We start from the raw sequence: 25571 nt of genomic DNA, 5'->3' as shown, positions 1-25571 counted from the left end.
CAAGCAAACCCAAAAAATAAAGAAAACATTTTAAATCTTACAATACAGGGCCTTAGAAAGTATCGTAGTATAGTACAACAGCTGGCATACAAGGGCTGGCATCAACTGATCAGACAAGAAGAGTTACTGGCTTGAGGAGGCAGACGAGGTAGGAGATGAAGAACTGAAGGATCATCAGCAACAGGAGATGGAGGGCAAGCTGCAATTTCACTCACACCTGATGTTGACGGCACAAGTTGTGGTTCCTTACTGGAACCAGATGTACATTCGCATCTTTGAAAGTTCTCAGCTTGAAGGTTCATATGTAGGGAACTTACTGTGTAGTTTTATCAGCCTCAACCATCACATTCATTTCTCGGAGGTGGAAGGAGAAGGGAAAGATCCCCAGACTCTGGCCAGATGTCTGAGTCTCTACGTCTTTGCTGGAGCACTGAAGTTAAGATCTGGTCCTAGCTTTGCATGTCCAGAAACTCAAATTTTTTTTTTTCATAAGAGAGCTCTTATTCCATTAAGTCAAAGGAAATTACCTGGGATGAGACTAGCAATGATAAATATAATTGTTGATTTTGTTAATGATTTATTTTCAAGGAATAATATAATATGCTAGTGGATGAGATTCTTGTGACTTTTCAGCTCAGGTTTTTCCTATAGGTAGATTTATGCAGTACATCAAAGAGGTAACATATTGAGGTTGTTTTGGGGGTAAGGATATATTTATATATTTTCAGCATTTTCTCATGAATGTGAGTAAAATAATTTTAAAATAGTAGAGTGCAAGAGAACATATACTAAAAGGCAGAGGTCTCTTACCCTACGTTTACACACCTGTGTGTTTAGTTTGACCTCTTCTGGTGATTCACACCTCTCTGCTTCTAAATAAAGTGGTACATACCTATGTATCTGTGTGCCAGTTTTTATCACTTAAAGATAATCTTTTGGCTCTTTATCATGAAAGATAAGGTTTTATCTTATTTACATTATTACCACTCTTCCTTCTTTTCCTCAATTTTTTGATGATATTTTAGCTCTTCAATTATTTGCTTTTCTGCTTTTAAATGATTTGCTTCAATCTACAGTCCATCAATTTCAGACTCCACTTATCTTCCTCACCTCTGCACCCCCCCAAACTTTGGAAAGCTATATCTTTATTTGCATATTGTCAAGATTGAAAACATACAAATTATGGGTTGTAGGCATAGTTAAGTCTTCCAAGTAAATGCTAAAACTCAGTAGACAACATTAACATTAGTATAACTGTATAAATATTTATCATGGCAGTGCCAAATCATGTGTTATGGTTTCACTTATTCTTTAGTGAGTCCAGTGTTCCACGCACCAAAAGATAATATCCCTAACATTAAGATAAAGAATCAAAACCGTTTTAAGGGCATCTCTCTTGGTGCTTTCTTTAAAGAAAAGCTCACAGGGCTTAAAAGATAAAGAAAACTTACGTTTTCCAGTGTCTGTTCTTTTGTCTTTATTTCTTCATGTATCCTTTTCCATCTTAGTGATATGGCTCAAACTATACGCTCTTATGAGTCTATTATACATTCAATCCAGTAGTCACACACAGACATCTACATGGAGGTATAGAAGAAGGTGAGAGAGGAAAAAATAAAAGATGGGAAGGAAGAAATATTGAATAAGTCCCTTCATGGGGAAAGGGTGAGAGAAAATCATCTTTGAGAAGGAAAGAGTGCCAAAGAGTATAAACTTATCCATCATGAGGATTAAAATGCAATAATTTAGAGTCCATTTTCTCTCAAGCAAAGCAAAACTGTATTTGAAAACTGATTATATGCAAAAATAGTCATAAGCAGTGGTAGTATTCGTCTGCCTTTTTCAATACTCATCTCTATATCTTGGTTATTTTCCAATCTTTTAACATTATTTTCATCAGAATCTGAGCTCTGTGGATCCCGTTCAGACAACTTGCAGAGGTCAAGGATGCTGATTCTAGAAGACACAGAAAGGAGTAGTCCGTTTAGAAGCGAGATGAAGAAATACACAAATATAGATTTAAACAACTCAAAACACCAAATCAAACTGAAATTTGGGAGAGAAGCAAAACAAAGGGAAGAATTCCTGGAATGAGATAGAAAAACATCTCAGATTTCCCAGTTCCCACCTGTACTTTAGGAACATACAAAGTCCTGAAGAAAGGAAAGAGTTAGAGTGTCAAATGCCAATTGTGCTATTCTTGTCTTTCTTTTTCAATGAAAGCACGAAGGAACATTTAGTCTTCCCTGTTTTATCAATATCTGAATGTTACAGATATGTTTTACATAATACCTTCTTGAATGAAATTCTATTTCTAGTCTTTTCCCCTGTGTTGATGAATCACAAAGGTTGAATCTGAGATGTATAAATCTGAACCTCTTTTTCTCGGTCCCAAGAATATATCTTCAACATTCTCACAAAATAAATTAGGTCCCCTGTACCACATTTCTTGCACCTGGGGGCTGAAATGTCTGTCCATACTCTCTCCAATTACATGACTATATTCTCCATCTAAGCCTTATTATTTTCACTCAAAAACATCTTTCTGTGTCATCATTGTCAATTCCTCCAACCCATTGCTTTTTCTGACTATGACATTTGAACCTCACTCTATTCTTGGGTATTTTGGGTACCAGTGTCACATTGCTTTCTACAAGAGAATTATGAGTTTCCTTATTTCCTATTCCCTTTCTGTTTACTCTTAGGGCACATTGTAACCTTAATCTCACCTTTTCTCTGTACCTAATGTACACTCAGGGTAGAAAATTTGGCTGGAACTGTGTTTCTTCTCCACATTCTCACAAAACTAAGGATTCCCTTTTTGTCATTTTTAATAAAGGCTTTTCTATAGAGCAGCTCATTTCAGTGAGGCAGCACCACTTACATGCACTCATTCTGGGATTCTACCAACCCCAGGAGACTCCAATTTTGTTCAGATGAAATATTATTTAGAATGGGCTGAGCCCTTGTATCTTCCTTTATCAACTGGGATGGTAGCACAGGTGGCTCCTCCTTCTTCCTTATATCTAAATCTCACTGAGGCTAAAACCATAAAGCATCTAAAAACAAATGTGTCTGTAGGGAAGGTCTACCCCTTAGGGGACACAGTAGCCTTGCATCACATCCAGAGTTAGACAAGAAAAAACCTTAAGGGGAACTCGATTCCCATATCAGCATCTCAAGAAGCCATCTCTCCTAACCTAGCTTTTCTATAATTATTGAGTGTTTGTTATTAGTTCCAACATTTTAACTCAGCTGAATTAATGGCAAGACATGAGGCTTTATGATACAGCAGTGGGACAACTTCAATTGTTATTATGGTTCCATTCTGCTCACCAATGACTTTCTTAGTTCCTGCCCTCACACAATTAAATTCTTCTGATGGATTTCATTTAGCCACTTTGCTCTCTGTTTCACCTCAGAATATTTGATTTAAACACATCTGTGTGTACAAAATAAACAGGATGATGTAGAGCACCATAATGAGAAGTCTGAGATTATATGAATATTGGGGAGATTCTTGGGAATGCAGAATGTTGAGACCAAGACCAACCATGGGTTGGGTTGGGAAATTTATAAAATTCCATAAGGATCTTCTATCCTGCTTCAGTGATTTTTCTCCTGGTGATGTGTTTTTGTTGTAAACCTTCACCTATTAGGGGCTTCCCTGATAGCTCAGCTGGTAAAGAATCTGCCTGCAATGCAGGAGACCTGGGTTCAGTCCCTGGGTTGTGAAGATCCCCTGCAGAAGGGAACAGCTACCCACTCCAGTATTCTGGCCTCAATAATTCCATGCACTATATAGTCCATGGGGTCGCAAGGAGTTGGACATGACTGAGTGACTTTCACTCTCATTTTCACCTATTCAGTCCAGTTCAGTTCAGTTCAGTTGCTCAGTTGTGTCCCACTCTTTGCGACCCCATAGGCTGCAGCACGCCAGGCTTCCCTGTCCATCATCAAATCCCAGAGTTTACTCAAATTCATGTCCATTGAGTCAGTGATGCCATCCAACCATCTCATTCTTTGCTGTCCCCTTCTCCTCCTGACTTCAATTTTTCCCAACATCAGGGTCTTTCCGAATAAGTCAGTTCTTCACATCAGGTGACCAAAGTATTGGAATTTCAGCTTCAACATCAGTACTTCCAATGAACACTTGGGACTGATCTCCTTTAGGATGGATTGGTTGGAACTCCTTGCAGTCCAAGGGACTCTCAGGAGTCTTCTCCAACACCACAGTTCAAAAGCATCAACTCATCAGTGTTCAGCTTTCTTTATAGTCCAACTCTCACATCCATATACGACTACTGGAAAAACCATAGCCTTGACGAGATGGACATTTGTTGGCAAAGTAATGTCTCTGCTTTTTAATATGCTGCCTAGGTTGGCCATAACTTTCCTTCCAAGGAGTAAGTGTCTTTTAATTTCATGGTTGCAATTAGCATCCGCAGTGATTTTGGAACCCAAAAAAATAAAGTCTGACACTGTTTCCACCGTTTCCCCATTTGCCATGAAGAGATGGGGCCAGATGCCATGATCTTAGTTTTCTGAATGTTGAGCTTCAAGCCAACTTTTTCACTCTCCTCTTTCACTTTCGTCAAGAAGCTCTTTAGTTCTTCTTCACTTTCTGCCATAAGGGTGGTATCATCCACATATCTGAGGTTATTGATATTTCTCCCAGCAATCTTGATTCCAGCCTGTGCTTCTTCCAGCCCAACGTTTCTCATGATTACTCTGCTTATAAGTTAAATAAGCAGGGTGACAATATACAGCCTTGACAGTACTCCTTTTCCTATTTGGAACCAGTCTGTTGTTCCATGTACAGTTCTAAGTGTTGCTTCCTGCATACAGGTTTCTTAAGAGGCAGATCAGGTGGTCTGGTATTCCCATCTCTTTCAGAATTTTCCACAGTTTATTGTGATCCACACAGTCAAAGGCTTTGGCATAGTCAATAAAGCAGAAATAAATGTTTTTCTGGAACTCTCTTGTTTTTTCAATAATCCAGTGGACATTGGCAATTTGATCTCTGGTTCCTCTGCCTTTTCTAAATCCAGCTTGAACATCTGGAAGTTCACAGTTCACGTATTGCTGAAGCCTGGCTTGGAATATTTTGAGCATTACTTTACTAGCATGTGAGATGAGTGAAATTGTGTGGTAGTTTGAACATTCTTTGGTATTGCCTTTCTTAAGGACTGGAATGAAAACTGACCTTTTCCAGTCCTGTGGCCACTGCTGAGTTTTCCAAATTGCTGGCATATTGAGTGCAGCACTTTCACAGCATCATCTTTTAGGATTTGAACTAGTTCAAATGGAATTCCATCACCTCCACTGGCTGTTTGTGGTGATGCTTCCTAAGGCCCTCTTGACTTCACATTCCAGGATGTCTGGCTCTAGATGAGTGATCACACCATTGTGATTATCTGGGTCGTGAAGATCTTTTTTACCTACTAGAGCTCTGAAAAGGTTGATTCTGATGGCATTGGGTTAGGCAAAAATATCATTTGGGTTTTTGTAACATCTTACTGAAAAACCCAAATGAACTTTTTGGCCAAATCAGTATTTACCCGTTTTTTCATGTTTTGAAGGAGGAACTGCCCCTGGAGATGCATCCTCTTTCTTTTTTTTTTATTGTTGTTTTTCCAAATGCCTCTGTTGGCATTCAAAGTCTCCTGGCTTACAGTGCTTGTCCTTCATCACAACCTGACCCATCGACCAATGAATTATGTAATTTTATTCAAGTCTTCACAAATTGGCTTGTAAAATCAATGATAAAAATCTCAACAGACCATTTTGTAGAAATGGAGAAAAGCAAATCTAATATTCATATGGACTTGCAAGGAACCATGGGTATCCAAAACAGTCTTGAAAAAAACTAAAGAACAAAGACAGAGGATTCATGTGTTTCTATTTCAAAATTTATTTTGAAACTACAGCATTGAAAATAATATGGAAGTCCAGTGGTTAAAACTTCATACTTTCACTGCCAAGGGTCTGTGTTTGAAACCTGGTCCAGGAACTAAGATCCCAAATAAGCCATGTGGTGCAGCTAAGAATTTAAATAAATAAACACTTTGTGAAAAATACATTTAAAAAAGAATATGGTACATACAAAATGATAGACATATAGGTCAATAAAATATAGTTGAGAGTCTAGAAAAGACCTATTTATCTTTTCAATTGATTCTTTTTTTTCTTTTGGCTGCATGTGTCTTAGTTGCAGCATGCAGGGCATTTTGATGCAGTACACAGACTCTCTAGTTGTGGCACGTGGGCTCAGTAGTTGCCAAGGGCTTAGTTTCTCCATGGCATGTTGTACCTTAGCTCCCCAACCAGGGATCAAACCCATGCCTACATTGCAAGGCAGATTCTTAACCACTAGACCACTAGGGAAATCCCTGTCAATTGATTTTTGATAAGGGAATGAAGAATACTCAGTGGAGAAAGGACCATTTCTTCAACAAATGATGTTGGGGAAACTTAACAAACACATATTAAAAAATAATAAAGTTGAACCCTTGTCCTACACTATGCACAAAAATTAGCTCAAATGGATTAAAGGCTTAAATATAAGACCTGACACCATAAAACTGCTAGAAGAAAATAGGGAAGAAGGTCCTTCATATTGATCTGGGCAACTGTATATGACAGTTGCTGTATATGACAACAAAAGCACAGAGAGCAGAAGTAAAAATCAAGTGTGACTGCATCGAAATAAAAAGCTTCTGCACAGCTAAAGAAACAATGAAAAAATGTACAGAATGGGAGAAAATGTTTGCAAACCATAATCTCAAAGATTTCAATAACAACAACCAAAAACATCTCATTAAGAAATAAGCATAATGTCTGAGTAGATTCTTTTTAAAAAGACATCCAAATGGCCAACAAGTACATGAGAAGGTGTTCAACATCACTAATCATTGAAAGTGAAAGTCGCTCAGTCGTGTCCGACTCTTTGTGACCTCATGGACTATACAGTTCATGGAATTCTCCAGCCCATAGTACTAGAGTGGGTAGCCTTTCCCTTCTCCAGCAGATCTTCTTGACCCAGGAATGGAACCAGGGTCTCCTGTATTGCAGGCAGATTCTTTACCAACTGAGCTATCAGGGAAGCCATTGGGGAAATGCAAACTAAACCCACAACGAAACAGCACTGCATACATGTTTGAATGGCTATCATCAAAAAGACAAGTGTTGGCCAAGATGTGGAGAAAAGGGAAACTCTTGGGCACTGATGGTGGAAATATAAATTAGTATAGCTACTGTGGAAAACAAAAAATTTTAAATATAACTACTATGGAATCCAGCAATTCCACTTCTGGGTATACACTTGCACTCCCATGTTTATTATAACATTATTCAACATAACCAAGATAGGGAAACAACCTAAGTGTCGATCAATGGATGAACAGGTAAAGAAAAACGTGATGCAAATATACAACGGAATATTACTCAGCTATGAGAAAGAAGGAAATCCTGCTATTTGCAGAAACACAGGTGAACTGTGAAGACATTATGCTACGTTAGATAAGTCAGAGAAAGACAGTGCTGTATGATACTACTTATATGTGGGATCTAAAGAAAATAAAATCACAAAAACAGAGTAAAATGGTGGTTACCAGGAGTTTGGGGTAAGGGTAGAATTGGGAAGATGCTGCTTAAGGGTACAAACCTCCAACTAGTAGATAAATAAGTCTTGGGAATAATGCACATCAGGCTAAATATAGACAATACTGTATCATAAACTTCTAAATTTCTAAGCAACTAGATCTTAATTGTTCCCACCACAAAAAAGAAATGATAATTATATGCTAGAGGGGTTAGTTATAAGTATACTGGTAATCAAACTACAGTATATAAATGTAACAAATCAACACACTGTACACCTTAAACTTACACAATGCCATAAGTTAATTATATATCAATTTTAAATGTTCTGATTATCACTGTAAATTTAAGAGATCACCAAATAGAGGTCAATGTCTAGTTCTCAAAAATCTAAGTACAACCAATTTAGTTTATCTGTTGTTGAAATAGTTCCCTGTTTCTTGTATTATGCAGCAAAGTATTTAGCTTGCATTTTCTTCATATATTTTACTTTAAGAAATGTAAATTAAAACTAACTGAAAATATTAATATACAAAACAGAATTCACATGCATCAGAATAAGACATTCATACCATGAGAAGCCCATGGAAACAGGCTCACGTGTGGAATAATAGACTCGTAGCCCCCATTTCAACGGCAAGCCACTCCAGTACTCTTGCCTAGAAAATCCCATGGACGGAGGAGCCTGGTAGGCTGCAGTCCATGCGGTCGCTACGAGTCAGACATGACTGAGCGACTTCACTTTCCCTTTTCACTTTCACACATTGGAGAAGGAAATGGCAACCCACTCCAGTGTTCTTGCCTGGAGAATCCCAGGGACGGGGGAGCCTGATGGGCTGCCGTCTATGGGGTCACACAGAGTCGGACACGACTGAAGTGAGTTAGCAGCAGCAGCAGCCCCCATTTCACACTCACTTCTGGGCATATATTTGCTCACTTAATGAAAAAGAAAGAAACTGACATCTCTATTTACCTAAACTGCTCTTCCACTAACTTTCTCACATACACCAACCCACTTCCCACAAACCAGCTCGTGGAATTCAATGTGACGATAATTAACTTCACTGTCTTTGCTTTAGCTCAGAATTTCACAAAATTATTCCCATATTTCTGCAACTAAAATTACATAACCCAGGCTTAGTGACTCATTTCTATCCTCTGAAGATAAATGGCCAGAGGGAAAATTCTAGAGGCTTGCTGATGAGGAAGCCCTGAGCATGTGAGGCATGAATATGGGAGTTTTCACAGCTGTCAGAGCACCAGATCAACAAGAACAAAAATTGGAGTTCCATAAATTGCCCGGTCCATTCCCCTCTTTCAACTTCAAAAGCAGCCCTGCTCAAATCTGCCCACTTCTTTCCTCATCTGACCCGCATGGCTCTTTGTTGTGTTGTTCAGTCATTCAGTTGGGTCTGACTCTTCGTGATCCCATGGACTGCAGCATCCCAGGCTTCCCTGTCCTTCACCATCTCCCAGAGCTTGCTCAAACTCATGTCCATTGAGTCAGAGATGCCATCCTACCATCTCATCCTCTGTTACCCACTTCTTATCCTGCCTTCAATCTTTCCCAGCACCAGAGTCTTTTCTAATGAGTCAGCTCTTCACATCAGGTGGCCAAAGTATTAGAGCTTCAGCTTCAGCATCAGTATTTCCAATGAATATTCAGGGTTGATTTCCTTTAGGATTGACTGGTTTGATCTTCCTGAAGTCCAAGGGACTCTCAAGAGTCTTCTCCAACACCACAGTTCAAAAGCATCAGGCTAGTCAGGAGTACGTCAAGGTTGTATATTGTCACCCTGCTTATTTAATTTATACGCAGAGTACATCATGAGGAACACTGGGCTGGAAGAAGCACAGGCTGAAATCAAGATTGCCAGGAGAAATATCAATAACCTCAGATATGCAGATGACACCACCCTTATGGCAGAAAGTGAAGAGGAACTCAAAAGTCTCTTGATGAAAGTGAAAGAGGAGAGTGAAAAAGTTGGCTTGAAGCTCAACATTCAGAAAATGAAGATCATGGCATCTGGTCCCATCACTTCATGGGAAATAGATGGGGAAACAGTGGAAACAGTGTCAGACTTTATTATTTGGTGCTCCAAAATCACTGTGGATGCTGATTGCAGCCATGAAATTAAAAGACGCTTACTCCTTGGAAGGAAAGTTATGACAAACCTAAATAGCATATTATAAAGCAGAGACATTACTTTGCCAACCAAGGTCCGTCTAGTCAAGGCTATGGTTTTTCCCGTGGTCATGTATGGATGTAAGAGTTGGACTGTGAAGAAAGCTGAGCGCCAAAGAATTGATACTTTTGAACTGTGGTGTTGGAGAAGACTCTTGAGAGTCCCTTGGACTGCAAGGAGATCCAACCAGTCCATTCTAAAGGAGCTCAATCCTGGGTGTTCATTGGAAAGACTGATGCTAAAGCTGAAACTCCAATACTTTGGCCACCTCATGCGATGAGTTGACTCACTGGAAAAGAGTCTGATGCTGGGAGGGATTGGGGGTGGGAGGAGACGGGGACGACAGAGAATGAGATGGCTGGATGGCATCACCGACTCGATGGACATGAGTTTGAGTGAACTCGGGGAGTTGGTGATGGACAGGGAGGCCTGGTGTGCTGTGATTCATGGGGTCACAAAAAGTTGGATACGACTGAGCAACTGAACTGAACCGAATCAGGAGGCCACCCTCCCTCCTCTAAGCAGCCTATGGAGTGCACTCTTGACATCCTTGTTGCGAAGGCTGTACACAAAAGGGTTGGCCAAAGGCGTAATGGATGTGTACATCACAGCAGCCACAATGTCCTGATCCTGAGAGTTCTGGGAAGGAGGCTGGAAATAGACCCAGATGATGGTGCCATAGAAAAAGCCCACCATGGTGAGATGGGACCCGCAGGTGGAGACTGCACGGCGGCGACCAGCTGCTGAGGGCAAATGTAGGATGGTGGCCCCAATGCGGACATAGGAGAGTAAAATGAGGGCACAAGGGCCCATCATGAGGAAGCCTCCCTCCAAGAATATGGCCAGCTCGTTGGGATGGGTGTCAGAGCAAGAGGCTCGCAAAAGTGGTCGGTGGTCACAAAAGAAATGGGGAAGGTGAACGTTGCCTTCGGCATCTGCAGCCCAGGAGAGAGGCAAGAGGAGTCCCACATGCAGCATGGTGTGCACCGCAGACACCACCCAACACAAGGCCAGTAAGCGGGCACAGCATTGGCGATTCATCACTGAATGGTAGTGCAGGGGGTCACAGATGGCCATGTATCGATCCAGAGCCATGACAGAAATAACAAGTGTGTCTGTAACACCAAACACATAGAAGAAGAATAACTGGGCCAGGCAACGGGCAGCAGGAATGGCTGGGTCATGAGTGACCAGGTGGGCCAGCAACTGGGGCAGAATGACTGTGGACAGCCCCATGTCTATAACTGAGAGACCACGGAGCAGATAGTACATAGGTGAGTGAAGCCTGGAGTCCCAGGAGATGAGTAGCACTAAAGTCACATTCCCCATTATGGTGGCCAAGTAGATAGCCAGGAACAGGACAAAGAGGACAGTGGGGGGGACTTCAGCTCCTGAGAACACAAGAAGCAAGAAAACTGGAGAATGTGAAGCATTAGGGGCACAGCCCATGATGAGTGGCAAAGAGCCCTCCTGAAACAGTTTGAATCAAAAAGCAAGTCATGAGTCATAGGCTACAGCTCATAACAATTCTAGTTAATTTATGTATATTCTTCAAGCTCCTTAAAGACTTAAATTCAACTGAACACTACAGCCCTTCCTAAGTCTATGATTTTACTCCCTGAATTTGTTATAGAAATTTTTCCTTTACTTCTTCCTTTCCTTCCACTCGAATGGGTTCTTCTATGTAATCCACATACCCTGATAAAGTCCCTTGTAGTATAAAAACTCTTCATTCAATATTGTCTTTTCATCCAACTACTATTTATCTCCTTCCAGTGACAAACTTCACCAAAAAAATTATGATACTCACTGTCTCTAGCTCCTCATCTTCTAATCACACTTGATCACCTGGCCATCTTCATGATTTCTTCTGTATGAACCTGTAAGGAACAAAATGTACCATCTAATATGTAACATATAAAGAAATGGATCTTTATAAGTAGTTGGTTTTTGTAGCAAAATTGCTTCAGGTTGTCATGAACTAACTCGTCTCTCCCTTTCATTTCATTTGGTTGGTTAACAGCATCATCATTTTCATTCATTTGATGGACCAAACCAAAAACAGGGGGACTCTCTCCATCATCTCCCCATATCCAATTACTTCTTGACTTCTTTTCCCTTACAATAATCGCCTACCTATAAAATCTTCCTCTTGGAGCATCATATGAGCCCACTGGAGAGCACCCGCAGGTAACGATTGCTGCATTCTTCCCAGAGAAGACCAGTTCAAACCCTTGCTCATCCCTGGGAACCCTCCCTCAGGACTGACATCAGACTGTGTCCCTCCAGACTTAATCTTCTAAGATTGTCTAACCCAAACTAGAAGCTTTTCAAGATGACACAGCTCATGCACCTTCCTTGGATTCGGTTATCCCGAGAAAAACTCATAATCTCATTCCAACAAATTTTGGAAACACAGTCTTCTCAAATTGTTCTCCATGCACTGGCAGGAATTGCACTTGGACCCTCCCCAAATGTTCATTAAGACCTTAAATAGCATTTTTAGATTTATCTTAGTTTCCAAACTTGTTTTCTTAAACTATCTTTTCATTATCGATTTTTAATATAATAACATTGTGACCAAATAATTAAATCTCTATGAGATTAGTTCTTAGAAGCATTTTGAGACTCACTTTGTGAACTAAAATGTGGCTAAATGGACCTATGGAATACAGAAAGTGGCCCCAAAACAAACTCATAATTTTTAGAATTGACAAGGCATTCTCAGTGAATGATGGATTATTCAGCTAAATACTGTACTATATGTATATATATTTTCAGTTCAGTTCAGTCACTCAGTCGTGTCTGACTCTTTGCGACCCCATGAACCACAGCACGCCAGGCCTCCCTGTCCATCATCAACTCCCAGAGTTCACCCAAACCCATGTCCATTGAGCTGGTGATGCCATCCAACCATCTCATTCTCTGTCATCCCCTTCTCCTCCTGCCCTCAATCTTTCCCAGCATCAAGCTCTTTTCAAATGAGTCAGCTCTCCACATCAGGTGGCCAAAGTATTGGAGCTTCAGCTTTAGCATCAGTCCTTCCAATAAATATTCATGACTGATTTTCTTTAGGATGGACTGGTTGGATCTCCTTGCAGACCAAGGGACTCTTAAGAGTTTTCTCCAACACCACAGTTCAAAAGCTTCAATTCTTCAGCACTCAGCTTTCTTTATAGCCCAACTCTCACATCCATACATGACCACTGGAAAAACCATAGCCTTGACTAGACAGACCTTTGCTGATAGAGTAATGTCTCTGCTTTTCAATATGCTATCTAGGTTGGTCATAATTTTCCTTCCAAGGAGTAAGTGTCTTTTAATTTCATGGCTGCAATCAGCATCTGCAGTGATTTTGAAGCCAAAAAAAAATAAAGCCTGACACTGTTTCCACTGTTTTCCCATTTATTTGCCATGAAATGATGGGACCAGATGTCATGATCTTAGTTTTCTGAATGTTGAGCTTCAAGCCAACTTTTTCAATCTCCTTTTTCACCTTCATCAAGAGGTTCTTTAATTCTTCTTTGCTTTCTACCATAAGGGTGGTGTCATCTGCATATCTAAGGTTATTGATATTTCTTCCAGCAGTCTTGATTCCAGCCTGTGCTTCCTCCAGCCCAGCGTTCCTCATGATGCACTCTGCATATATATTTTTTAATTGTGATCTACTCATGTTACACAACACTTGAAACCAGAATCCTGTGCATCAATAAACTTAAGTCTTCAACACATATTAACTGAAAACTGCCAGTTCAGGATGTTAGAAAAGTACGGCAGGTATGAATTTTTAAGATGTGAAAATACTGTGTTATTGCTGTAAAACAGATATAATACATATTACAACTACTTTATTTAGGATAGTGGGTGCCTTCTTTGGGGAAGGAGGAAGGGTAGAGGATAACATGAACAAGTAGTATGGGTTTTAATTGTATCTGTAACAGTTTATAATTTCAAAATAAGAATTGAAACCAAAAAGGGAAAATGTTAAGCTTTGTTAAAGTTAGAAATTAAGTATATGTACTTCATTGTCTTGGTCTCACTATATTTTTCTATATTGTGAAACTTTTCCAATTAAAAATATGAACAGTAAGAACAAGGATAGCAACTGAGATATGAGAGTATTTTTCTATATTTTCTTTATTCATTCCATCATAAGACTAAACACACCATTCTAACTCAAAATAACATTCACCATAGTCAAATCACACATTCAGCATCAGGACATTCAAGCCAGTATATCATGGAGAATCCAAAATTAGGTAATATTCATCTTACAACTGGGAGACTCAGGTTTAGCTTCAAAATAATTTTCCAAAACCTTATGGGGAAAAAAAGATGTCACAGTACATGTGCACTGTAACTGTCAGACCTACAATAATAAGCCGATGAGCCACAAAGTTTCCCTAAATTGTTTTCCCCAATCTAAGGTACATTCCACGTTTCCAATTACTATTCCTATTTCTCTTCTCACTCTAATAAGTTGTACAGTGATTTTCTGATGGAAGCTCTTTGTTTAGAGTTTGATTCTAGAGATTTAGAGTGAGAGAAAAGCAGGACTCTTACAATAGCGGGGAGAAATCTTTAATCAAATTGTAAGAAACACAGGCAGAGGCATCATCAGTGCCTATGTTCCTCTGGCATCAGGAACTCAGGACTAGGTTAATCATAACACTTGGTTGATGCTGTAGCCTCTTCATTGGTCTGAGCATCACGTTCTTGCTTGCTCCTTTGACTTTGAGTATGATTAAACGAGCATTAACTTACTATTCAACACAGAAACTAGAATATTGATGATAATTCATACCTACTTCTATGAACATTATCCATCACCTCTCCTTGTCGCTCTTCACCTAAGATAACCAACCTCCTGAATCTCAGCTCCAGAGCAGCCTGCTCAAATCTGCCCACGTCTTTCCTCATCTAACCAACGTGGCTCTTCGTTGTTATTGTTTTCCAGTAGCTCAGTCATGTCCGACTCTTTGTGATCCCGTGGACTGCAGCATACCAGACTTCCCTACCCTTCACCATCTCCCAGAGCTTACTTAAACTCATGTCCATTGAGTCGGGGGTGCCATCCAACCATCTCCTCCTCTGTCACTCCCTTCTCCTCCTGCCTCTTTCTTTTGTTAATATATGCTTTATTTGCTATACATCTGCTATAGGTATTCCAAGAAGAAAATTATTAAGTTTCAGATGATCTGAAATTTGTAAAAGAATAAAAACCTTTAAGTAGTTTGTGGTTATCTGATTTTATGCCTCAATATTATATTACTTAGATTCACTGATATTATTGGCTATCTTTCATTGCTATGTAACAGCCTTTTTGTGGATACACCACAATGTATTTAACCACTTGCTGTGATGTGTATTTGTGTTGTGGACTTGTTTCTGCTATACAGAGTATGGGCCTAGGCTGACATAAGTTTATATTTCTGTGCTCTAAGTTACTAACTCTTTTACATGACCAAGTGTCTTGACTTGTCCAAATCTTGTCCAAGTCTCAGATTCCTTTACCACAAAATGGACGTAGAAACTATGTTTGCACAGTTGTTAGAATACAATAAAATGCCAATTAGTGTTTTTAAACTGTAATTCATATCTTATTCTCTATCAACTATTTGCTTCATTTCACACATTTAGTATAATTATAGTCTACTTACAAAATAATTCATTCAAAGTTTTGCTGCCAAGGTTATTGGTGAACAAGCTTCACCATATACAATGATATTTAACAATGTCAGTGTTAGTAGTAATAGTGATAATAATAAGTAACGTGTCTGGAGTCCTTGCTGTATGCCAAACACAGCACAATGCACTCTACATGTGTGATTTTATTAAATCTGTACTGTATTAGACATTATTTTATTCCTCACTTTACAGATGAGGAAACTGAGGCAGAGAAATTAATAATACTGCACAGCTAGTCAATGACAGAGTTGAAATTTTAACACAGAGAATTGGACATCCCGACTATTGCTTCTCTCAACTCTTCTTCATTTTCCTTCTCTACTTATGGCATTATTAACCACTATCCATCCCCCACATTCTTGGTATTTGTTCTCTTCTAATCTCCTTACTGCTGCAAAACTATGATTTCATCTTGCTTTCTCTCAGTGGTTGGTTCTTTTCTATCTACTGTTTTCTCTTTTCCCATTCCCTTCATCACAAAGTGTCTCCAAGAGCAAACCTGAAAAAAACATGTCTAGTCCTAGAGCCTTATTGACCAACTTAATACTGACTATTCATAAATCCACATCTCCAAACCTAGCTGACCTCACTGCTACAGTAAACAGCTAGAGGAGCCATGCTATAGTTCTGATAAAAAACAAAGTTTATAATGAAGCAGAGTATATAGGGAGGACTAAGAATACAGATGAAGGAACGAGAGAGAATAGTAAAGATTGGAAAAGAACATGAGACACAAGAACCATCCAAAAAAAAAAAAAGCACAAAAGGAGGGGGTATATGGAACAGGGAATAAAATACAAGTCCAATTACTACAAATCATCCACACTGGAGACTTTTGATAATTTATCAGAGCAATTGTCAAGACTACTTTTCTCACAAAGCACAGTTGTTACTTTAAATAATGATGGGCAACTGTAATCTGTGTCTTTGGAAATGGCTGAGAAGAGAGAGAACAGAAAGGTTGGGCTTTAAAAGATTCATATGAATACCTGAATTTTCCTATAATTCTCAGGAAATAATTTTAGCTAGATCAAAGGAAGAAGGTAATCACATGATCCAGAAGATCATTTACTTATCATCCACTTATTGATTAATTTGTCTGTTATAAAAATTTTTTTTCTGTGATGGGACATTAAGACAAGCTACATAGACTCTGTCATGAAGAAACCACAGTATGGAAAGAAAGTAAGACCAATATTGGATAAAAAGCAGTGTGATAAGTGACAAACATAAGCAAAGGGGCTTGTGGCACTTATTTGGAGCAGGTCTGCTCTCAGCCTTAGGTGAGGTCAGGGATGGGCTGAGGTGAAAGAAGAGATTCCTAGGAGTTAGCAAAATCGTAGCAGGGTGTAACATAAAAACTCTTCTGCAGGCTGTGTCTCTTCAGTAATGGCTGACTTTGTGCGACCCTATGGACTGTAGCCTGCCATGCTACCCTGTCCATGGGATTCTCCAGGCAAGAATACTGGAGTGGGTTGCCATGCCCTCCTCTGGGGAATCTTCCTGACCCAGGGATAGAACCTGTGTCTCTTATGTCTCCTGCACTGGCAAGCAGGTTCTTTACCACTAGCACCACCTGGGAAGCCTCTTCTAGTTGATACCAAAACTGTCCTCCATTTTGCTCAGTGAACAGCTGGCATTCTGTATGAATAAAGTGAATGTGATATAACTATATGTGTGCATGTGTGGGTACATACATGCATGTTGTATATAAGCTTCATGGATATGACAAAAAGTCAGAAAATAATTATTGAAAAGCAGAATATACTCTCAAATTTGAGTTTCTTCTAAACTTTTGTTCCTTGATGTTCCATATTTCTAAAAATAATTGTGTGGCTTCCATGAAGAGATGATTGAAAGGAATGCCGAGTGTCAGAGACATAGAAATGAAGACACAATAGAGAAAAGAATTAATGGGAATGGAAAACAAAGTAAGAATGCAAAGCAGTGGGAAAGGGAGGATGAAAACATAGGATGGAAAGAGTGTACAGAGTGAATGGGTGAATGGAAAGAAAATAAGGAAATAAGAGGAAGAAATTTTTAAATGAGAAGAGAGAGAAACATAATTATGGAGGGGAAACTTTTTAATGATTGGGACAGAGATAAGGAGCAGAAATAAAGATTTGGAGGAGAAAGGAGGAAGGCATGTGGATGACCACTAGAAGAAGGGTGGGAATGTGAAAAGAATAGGAGAGCAGAATGGAGGGGGGTCATGAAATGGTGCAAATGAAAGAGAAGAGTAGGCAGATGTGAGAAATGGAACATCAAGTGAGAATGAACAGAAAAGAGGGCTAGTGAGAGAGATTGTCATGGTGAGCAGAGAAGGGAATGGCTGTGAGAACATAAAGGAAAAAGGATGATGTTAAACAAGATGTGTCCAGAGTGAGAGAGGGGTTATTGATAGAGAAAGAAAAGAACTGGTCAGGAGAAAACAGGGGCTAGTTTTCCCACTCACACAGTCACCTGGCAAGAAAGGACTTTGACCCTGGACTTTGTGGCTTCAGCCTTCTGTCAGAGATCAGGGATCTGGCCATGGTGCTGAATGTCAAATCAGTGCATGGGGCTGGAAGTCAGGACTAGGGAGGTGAGGTAGGATTTAGAGATTGTGGGGCCCTAGAGATCTCTCCTCTAGAGCCACCTGGGGGAATTCAGGTATATTCCCTGACACTGCAGAGAGCAAGAAAGTATGGACGTACTCTCAAAGGAAGGCCAAATGCACTTCAAGTCCCTGGCAACAACTTCATGCCACTGATCCTGATGGGATGGGAGACAACTTGATCAATGTTCGGACAACACAGATGGCAGACTCTTGTGTCTCATTACCCAAATCACTCAGTCAGTCATCACTGTATTTTCTTTCTGTGATATAATAAGCATGATGTAAGGGCCTAAATTATAGCTCTAGAGACAAATAGAAGTAACTATATTTCTGAGATATACCACTTGCAAATTTTGTGCATTTGCAATTATTTAAAGTAAAGTCATGCTCAAAATTCTCCAAGCCAGGCTTCAGCAATATGTGAATCGTGAACTTCCAGATGTTCAAGCAGGTTTTAGAAAAGGCAGAGGCACCAGAGATCAAATTGCCAACATCCGCTGGATCATGGAGAAAGCAAGAGAGTTCCAGAAAACCATCTATTTCTGCTTCATTGATTATGCCAAAGCTTTTGACTGTGTGGATCACAATAAACTGTGGAACATTCTGAAAGAGATGGGAATCCCATACCACCTGACCTGCCTCTGGAGAAAACTGAATGCAGGTCAGGAAGCAACAGTTAGAACTGGACATGGAACAACAGACTGGTTCAAAATAGGAAAAGGAGTACGTCAAGGCTGTATATTGTCACCCTGCTTATTTAACTTATACACAGAGTACATCATGAGGAATGCTGGGCTGGAAGAAGCACAGACTGGAATCAAGATTGCTGGGAGAAATATCAATAACCTCAGATATGCAGATGACACCACCGTTATGGCAGAAAGTGAAGAGGAACTCAAAGGCCTTTTGATGAAAGTGAAAGAGGAGAGTGAAAAGGTTGGCTTGAAGCTCAACATTCAGAAAACTAAGATCATGGCATCTGGTCCCGTCACTTCATGGGAAATAGATGGGGAAACAGTGGAAACAGTGTCAGACTTTATTTTTTTGGGCTCCAAAATTACTGTGGATGCCGATTGCAGCCATGAAATTAAAAGACGCTTGCTCCTTGGAAGGAAAGTTATGACCAGCCTAGATAGCATATTGAAAAGCAGAGACATTACTTTGCCAACCAAGGTCTGTCTAGTCAAGGCTATGGTTTTTCCCGTGGTCATGTATGGGTGTGAGAGTTGGACTGTGAAGAAAGCTGATCGCTGAAGAATTGATGCTTTTGAACTGTGGTGCTGGAGAAGACTCTTGAGACTCCCTTGGACTGCAAGGAAATCCAACCAGTGCATTCTAAAGGAGATCAGTCCTGTGTGTTCATTGGAAGGACTGATGCTAAAGCTGAAACTGCAATACTTTGGCCACCTCATGCGACGAGTTGACTCACTGGAAAATAGTCTGATGCTGGGAGAGATTGGGGGTAGGAGGAGATGGGGACGGCAGAGAATGAGATGGCTAGATGGCATCACCGACTCGATGGACATGAGTTGGAGTGAACTCCGGGAGTTGGTGATGGACAGGGAGGCCTGGCGTGCTATGGTTCATGGGGTCGCAAAGAGTCGGACACGACTAAGCGACTGAACTGAACTGAACTGAACTGAACACTTCTTAACTTTAGTCTGTGCTTCCCTGATAGCTCATTTGGTAAAGAATCTGCCTGCAGTGCAGGAGACCTGGTTTCGATCCCTGGGTTGGGAAGATCCCCTGGAGAAGGGAAAGGCTACTCACTCCAGTATTCTGGCCTGGAGAATTCCATGGACTACACAGCCTATGGGGTCGCAAAGAGTCAGACATGACTGAGTGACTTTCACTTCACTTCACTAACTCTAGTCTATTTATGTAGAAAGTGCTAAGAACACCTAATTTTTAAGTAATTGCTTTAAAGATTAGAATATTATATATAAAGTTCTGATTATAAAGACTATCATGTAGTAAAAGGCTCAAATAATAATTGTTCTTGTTGCTGCCACCACCACTACTGCTACAATCACTGTGGGTGTTACACAACCAAAGTGAATTCAGGTTTTCCAGGCTGGTAGGATACACTTTGAAAACCTCAATTCCTCCATTTGACTTTGCGCTTCTGGAGGGACGGGGCTGTGGTTAATTCACCTCTGTATCCAGTGTCTAGCATGGTATCTGGCACAAAACAAGTACTCAAGAAAGAGTGGCTGAATAAATGACCAGCCAGTGACAATCCTTCTCTCATTCACCCTGGTTCCCTACAGCCTCCCCCGCTCAAAAAATGCCCGATCTTCCTTGTCATTCTCCAACAGAGTATTTACCAAGAGTAAATATTGATGGGCTTAAGGAATTTTTTTCTCATTACTTCTTCTCCCTTCACAAAGAATTAGTTAACTCATTCTCCAATCTTATTACTAAGTTGCTTAAAGATATCTCCCCTAAATAAAAATAAATTCAGATGCTATTTTCTGTGATCTCAGAAATAACTAGATTGGATACTATTTAATGTGGATTTAGATAATAGTGAAACCCGTACCTATCTTATACTAAAAGTTGTCAATCGACCTTTGTTAAAATTGGTTTTATATGATTGATTACTAGAAAGTTTAATTAAGCATCTTGTGCTTTTTTAACTAGACACATATTTGAATTTTATTTATTTATTTTAATTGGAGGCTAACTACTTTACAATATAGTATTGGTTTTGCCATACATTGACATAAATCCGCCATGGGTGTACATGTGTTCCCCATCCTGAACCCCCTCCCACCTCCCTCCCCATCCCATCCCTCTGGGTCATCCAAGTACATCAGCCCCGAGCACCCTGTATCATGCATCAAACCTGGACTGGCGATTTGTTTCACATGTGATAATATACATGTTTCAATGCCATTCCCCGAAACCATCCCACCCTCGCCTTCTCCCACAGAGTCCAAAAGACTGTTCTGTACATGTGTCTTTTTGCTGTCTCGCATACAGGGTTATCATTACCATCTTTCCAAATTCCATATATATGCGTTAGTATACTCTATTGGTGTTTTTTTGACTTACTTCACTCTGTATAATAGGCTCCAGTTTCATCCACCTCATTAGAACTGATTCAAATGCATTCTTTTTAATGGCTGAGTAATATTCCATCATGTATATGTACCACAGCTTTCTTATCCATTTGTCTGCAGATGGACATCTAGGTTGCTTCCATGTCCTGTCTATTATAAACAGTAAGCACCTGGTTTTATCTGAAAATAGTAAATAAAGATTTGAAATTATTAATATCATTTTGTCATACAAAAATCTCTATCTGCATTTACAGTATTGGAAAAATTAAAAACCAGGAATATTTAAGTTCAGAACTGTTCTTGAATTTAAGATCCCCACTGATAATGCCACCACTATTTATTTACTTTCACTTAAATAACACATCATATGTCTTTTAATTAGTCTTTTTATTTTAAATGTATATACAATACTTGGTTTAACTTTAGTTTGTATCTGTATTGAAGTTTTAAAGTTAAAACTGTATATTAGTAAATTTATTAAGGCTTATAGTTTTCTGTTTGCTCATATGATACTGATATAACAAAACATGTTAACCCAGGGTTTTCAAGAGATTTTTGTCATTTGAAAGGAATTTGTATGTTGCATAAGTTTGATGACTAATGTTTTAGATGATTTACCAAAAGGTGATCCAAAAGTGACCATCAGTATATTAATGTATATTGCTTAAATCCCTGGGGACTGGAAGGAAATCAGGGGATAACATCTCTTCTTTCTTCAAGTTGTAGACTATGCAATATAGCACTTGTGATCACCATGCAGAAGTCAAAAACTTGCTCCAAGCAAAAGTCACACTCGATATCCATTACACTAGGCTGTAATTTCCACAAACTGGGACTCACTTTGAGTCCAGCACTCCTGTGGTCAAAACAGCCAGAAAGAAACTCAGGACTCAGGCTAGCTAGAGAAGACTGATCATCAGGTCTATGAAGGATGGGTGCTGGAGAAGAGTTGGTTGATGACATGTTGTAAGTTGACCAAGGTGAAAAAGGAACATATCTCTCAAGGACAGAAAAGGCTCTGTGAGAGGATAATAATAACACTGAAGCTGAAGCGCCAATACTTTGGCCACTTGATGTGAAGAGCTGACTCGTTGGAAAAGATCCTGGTAAAGACTGAAGGCAAAAGGAAAAGGGAGTGGCAGAGAATGAGATGGTTAGATAGTATCACCAACTCAATGGACATGAATCTCAGCAAACTCCGGGAGATACTGAAGGACAGAGGAGCCTGTCGTGCTGTAGTCTATGGGGTCACAAAAAGTTGGATATGACCTAAAGAATAAGCAACCAGAATAATAACAAAATACTGGTTAATATATGCTGAGGTTTGATATGTGACAGACACCATGCTAAACTATTATATATTTTGTTTATTTTGTACTCACAATAGCACTTTGGGGTTAGTACTGTGAAAGGTAGAATAGCTTAGTGTTTAGGCTAATAGACTGGGAAATTGTAACCCCATCTCTATCCCTTACCAACTATTGATCTTGGGCAAATGTTCTAACCTATATGGACCCCAGTTTTCTCATCCGTAAATGAGGATAATAACAGTTCATACCTCATGAAGTCATTAATTAGTAATCAATTAGATTATGTAAAGTGCTTAAAACAAGGACTTAATCACAGGAAACAGTACCCGAGAATTCTTATTCCTGTTGAAATATTTCAAAAGTAGATAATTGATGTTCTCCACAGTCTTAATTTAACAGAGATTCAGAACTGGACTTGAATTTTAAATCTCCACTATTAGTGTCACCATTTTTATTTGGTTTCATTTAAACAGCATCATATGTCTCTTAATTACTGTTCTTATTTGAAATGTGTCTACAACACTTGGCTTGAATTTAATTTGTAGCTCCATTATAGAGTTAAAATAATATGCTAGTAAATTTACTAATAAACTTACTATTAATTATTTCTTTACTCTTTGCTGTATAAATAAATATCTTGGTTAAAATTTAACAATGATTCAGTTCTTAGTATGTCTGAAACCAGACCTATGTTCTTAACCACCAACTTTAGCTCTTTCCTATGACTGTGCTAAGTGAAGTTGTAAGAACATATTTCTCCAACTTCCCAGCCTTTCTCTTACTAATTTTTAAAGGAATCTATTCTTGTTAAATATAAAGACTTTGTCATAAGGACATTATTCAACTCACTCATGCTCAAGATACTCTTGGAAATTAGTGAAAAAGCAGTTCTCATTTATCTGAAAAGCTACTAACTTTGACTATGGACTAATGATTCACTCATCCTGACATTTTGTTTTCAATTTTATTGAAGTATAGTCAATTTACAACATTGTGTTAATTTCTCCTGTACAGCAAATTGACTCAGTTATACATATATATTTTTTATATTCTTTTCCATTATCGTTTATCACAAGATATTGAATATAGTTTCCTGTGCTATACAATAGGGCCTTATTGTTTATTCTTATATATTTTTAAATTGATAACCTATTACGTGTAGGGATGGGCTTCCCTGGTGGCTCAGCTGGTAAAGAATCTGCCTACAATGCAGGAGTCCTGGGTTTGATCCCTAGGTTGGGAAGATCCCCTGGAGAAGGGAACAGCTACCACTCCAGTATTCTGGCCTGGAGAATTCCATGGACTGTATAACCTATGGGGTCACAAAGAGTCAGACATGACTGAGCGACTTCCACTTTCACTTATGTATAAGGCATTCTGATGAGCATTAAGGGTATACCAGTGAAAAATAATTAATTGTACCCCTAATAGATCCTCCATTCTAGTGAGCATGAACAATTAAACATAATGTCAAGTGTCATGTAAATAAAAGAGAAGTACAGTTACAAATGAGGAAAGTTTTATTAGCATTATTCTACATATGGATGAATGAAACTATAAAAAGGAAGAGGTTCATTCCTGCCCCACAATTTGGAGACAATATGCTGATACTAGCTCAAAACGTCAGTCTGAATCCAATTTCTCCACTAAATAAATCATTGTCTTCCACATGGGAACTCAGTGTCCTGCTAGTTCAAGAATATTCCTTTTCTTTCTGCTCTAACCATGCAGGGTCAATTTCTTGGGTTTCTGACAATGCTTTTGTTCTGAAATTCCATCAAATTCCCTATTATATCTTACAACTATGTCCCTCCTGGAAATATATTCTCAGAGAAGGTACCACTCCCTCTCATCTTCCATAAAAATCTCTCCATCTTTCCAAGTCCTCCACTGCTATTCACGTTTATCTCCTAGGCCAACTGTTTTGAAAACATTGAAGAAACTTTTTCAGCTTTTTGTTTATATAAAGTACAATGGGGGATCAGGAAGGGACATCTAACTGTAACTTGAGCTTCCAAGGACTCAGACTGTAAAGAATCTGCTGGCAATGCGAGAGATCCAGGTTTGATTCCTGGATCAGGAATATCCCCCGGAGAAGAAAATGGCAACCCACTCCAGTATTCTTGACTGGGAAGTCTCATGCAGAGAGGAGCCTGGTGGGCAACAGTCCATGGGGTCACAAAGAGTCGAATATGACTGAGCAACTAACGTTTTCACTTTCAACATTAACTTACATACATAAGTGTGAGATAGCTAGATAGATACCGCATTTTCTTTTTCTATTCATCCATCAATGGACATTTAGTTTGTTTCCACATTTTGGCTATTGTAAATAAATCTGAAATGAACATGAGAATGTTCACTTGCGATGAGTCATCTCAGAGATTTTTATTTCTTTTCCTTTGGCCATATTCTCAGAAATAAGATTGTTCAATCTTATGATAGTTCTATTTTAAATTTTTTAAGGGACTTGCATACTGTTTTTCATAAAAAGTATATCAATTTACATTCCCACCAGAAGTGTTCTAGGGTTCCTTTCCCTCCATATCCTCACCAACACTTGCTGTCATTCGTCTTTTGGATAGTAGCCATTCTAATAAGTATGAGGTGATATTTCATTGTGCTTGTTACCTGCATTTCACTGATGACTAGTGAAGTGGAGCGCTTCTACTTGTTGTCTATTTAGAAGTCTTCTTTGGAGAAATGCCTATTCAAATCTCTTGCCAATTTAAAAACTGGGTTATTTGGGGGTTTTACTACTAGGTTCTGTGAGTTTCTTATATTTTTTGTATATTAATTCCTTATCAAATATGCTGAAAATGCTTTCTATCTTTCCATAAATTGCCTTTCATGTTGTTGATTATTTCCTTTTCCAGAAAAATACAGGCATGCCATGGATTTTCAGAAACATGGGGACAGACAGGGCTACTTGGAGAAGAAGGCATGAACTGTTCACTTGGTTCCTTAGAGGACTACCTTACTTTCTCGAATATAATTGAGAAAATTGACTGCCTTTTACTTGTTTTCCAAATTGAACTCTAGGGACTTGAGGACAGGTCACAGGACAAAGGCACAGAGCATGTCACTATAGTTCATCAGATGGGAAGAGCCCTGCAGTTAT

The 25571-nt window shown here is 39.2% G+C and overlaps 1 protein-coding gene and 1 long non-coding RNA gene across 2 annotated transcripts; both read right to left on the bottom strand.

Annotated features, from left to right (window-relative positions):
• Positions 1-1719: 1719 nt before the first annotated feature.
• On the bottom strand, positions 1720-21424 carry LOC129545950 (uncharacterized). The gene is made up of 3 exons (XR_008683804.2): positions 21133-21424; positions 11599-11668; positions 1720-1956 (listed from the first exon to the last, which is right to left on the bottom strand). It is a non-coding gene; the product is annotated as an uncharacterized LOC129545950 (long non-coding RNA).
• On the bottom strand, positions 10284-11237 carry LOC129545949 (olfactory receptor 1B1). Its single transcript, XM_055410540.2, has one exon. The coding sequence runs from the start codon at positions 11235-11237 to the stop codon at positions 10284-10286; it is 954 nt and encodes a 317-aa protein (XP_055266515.2).
• Positions 21425-25571: the final 4147 nt, after the last annotated feature.

Source organism: Moschus berezovskii, chromosome 11, assembly GCF_049115385.1.
Source record: "Moschus berezovskii isolate FMDL1 chromosome 11, NW_MosBer_1.0, whole genome shotgun sequence".
In the NCBI taxonomy this organism is placed as follows: Eukaryota; Metazoa; Chordata; class Mammalia; order Artiodactyla; family Moschidae; genus Moschus; species Moschus berezovskii.
This window is presented reverse-complemented; position numbering and strand designations above follow the sequence as displayed.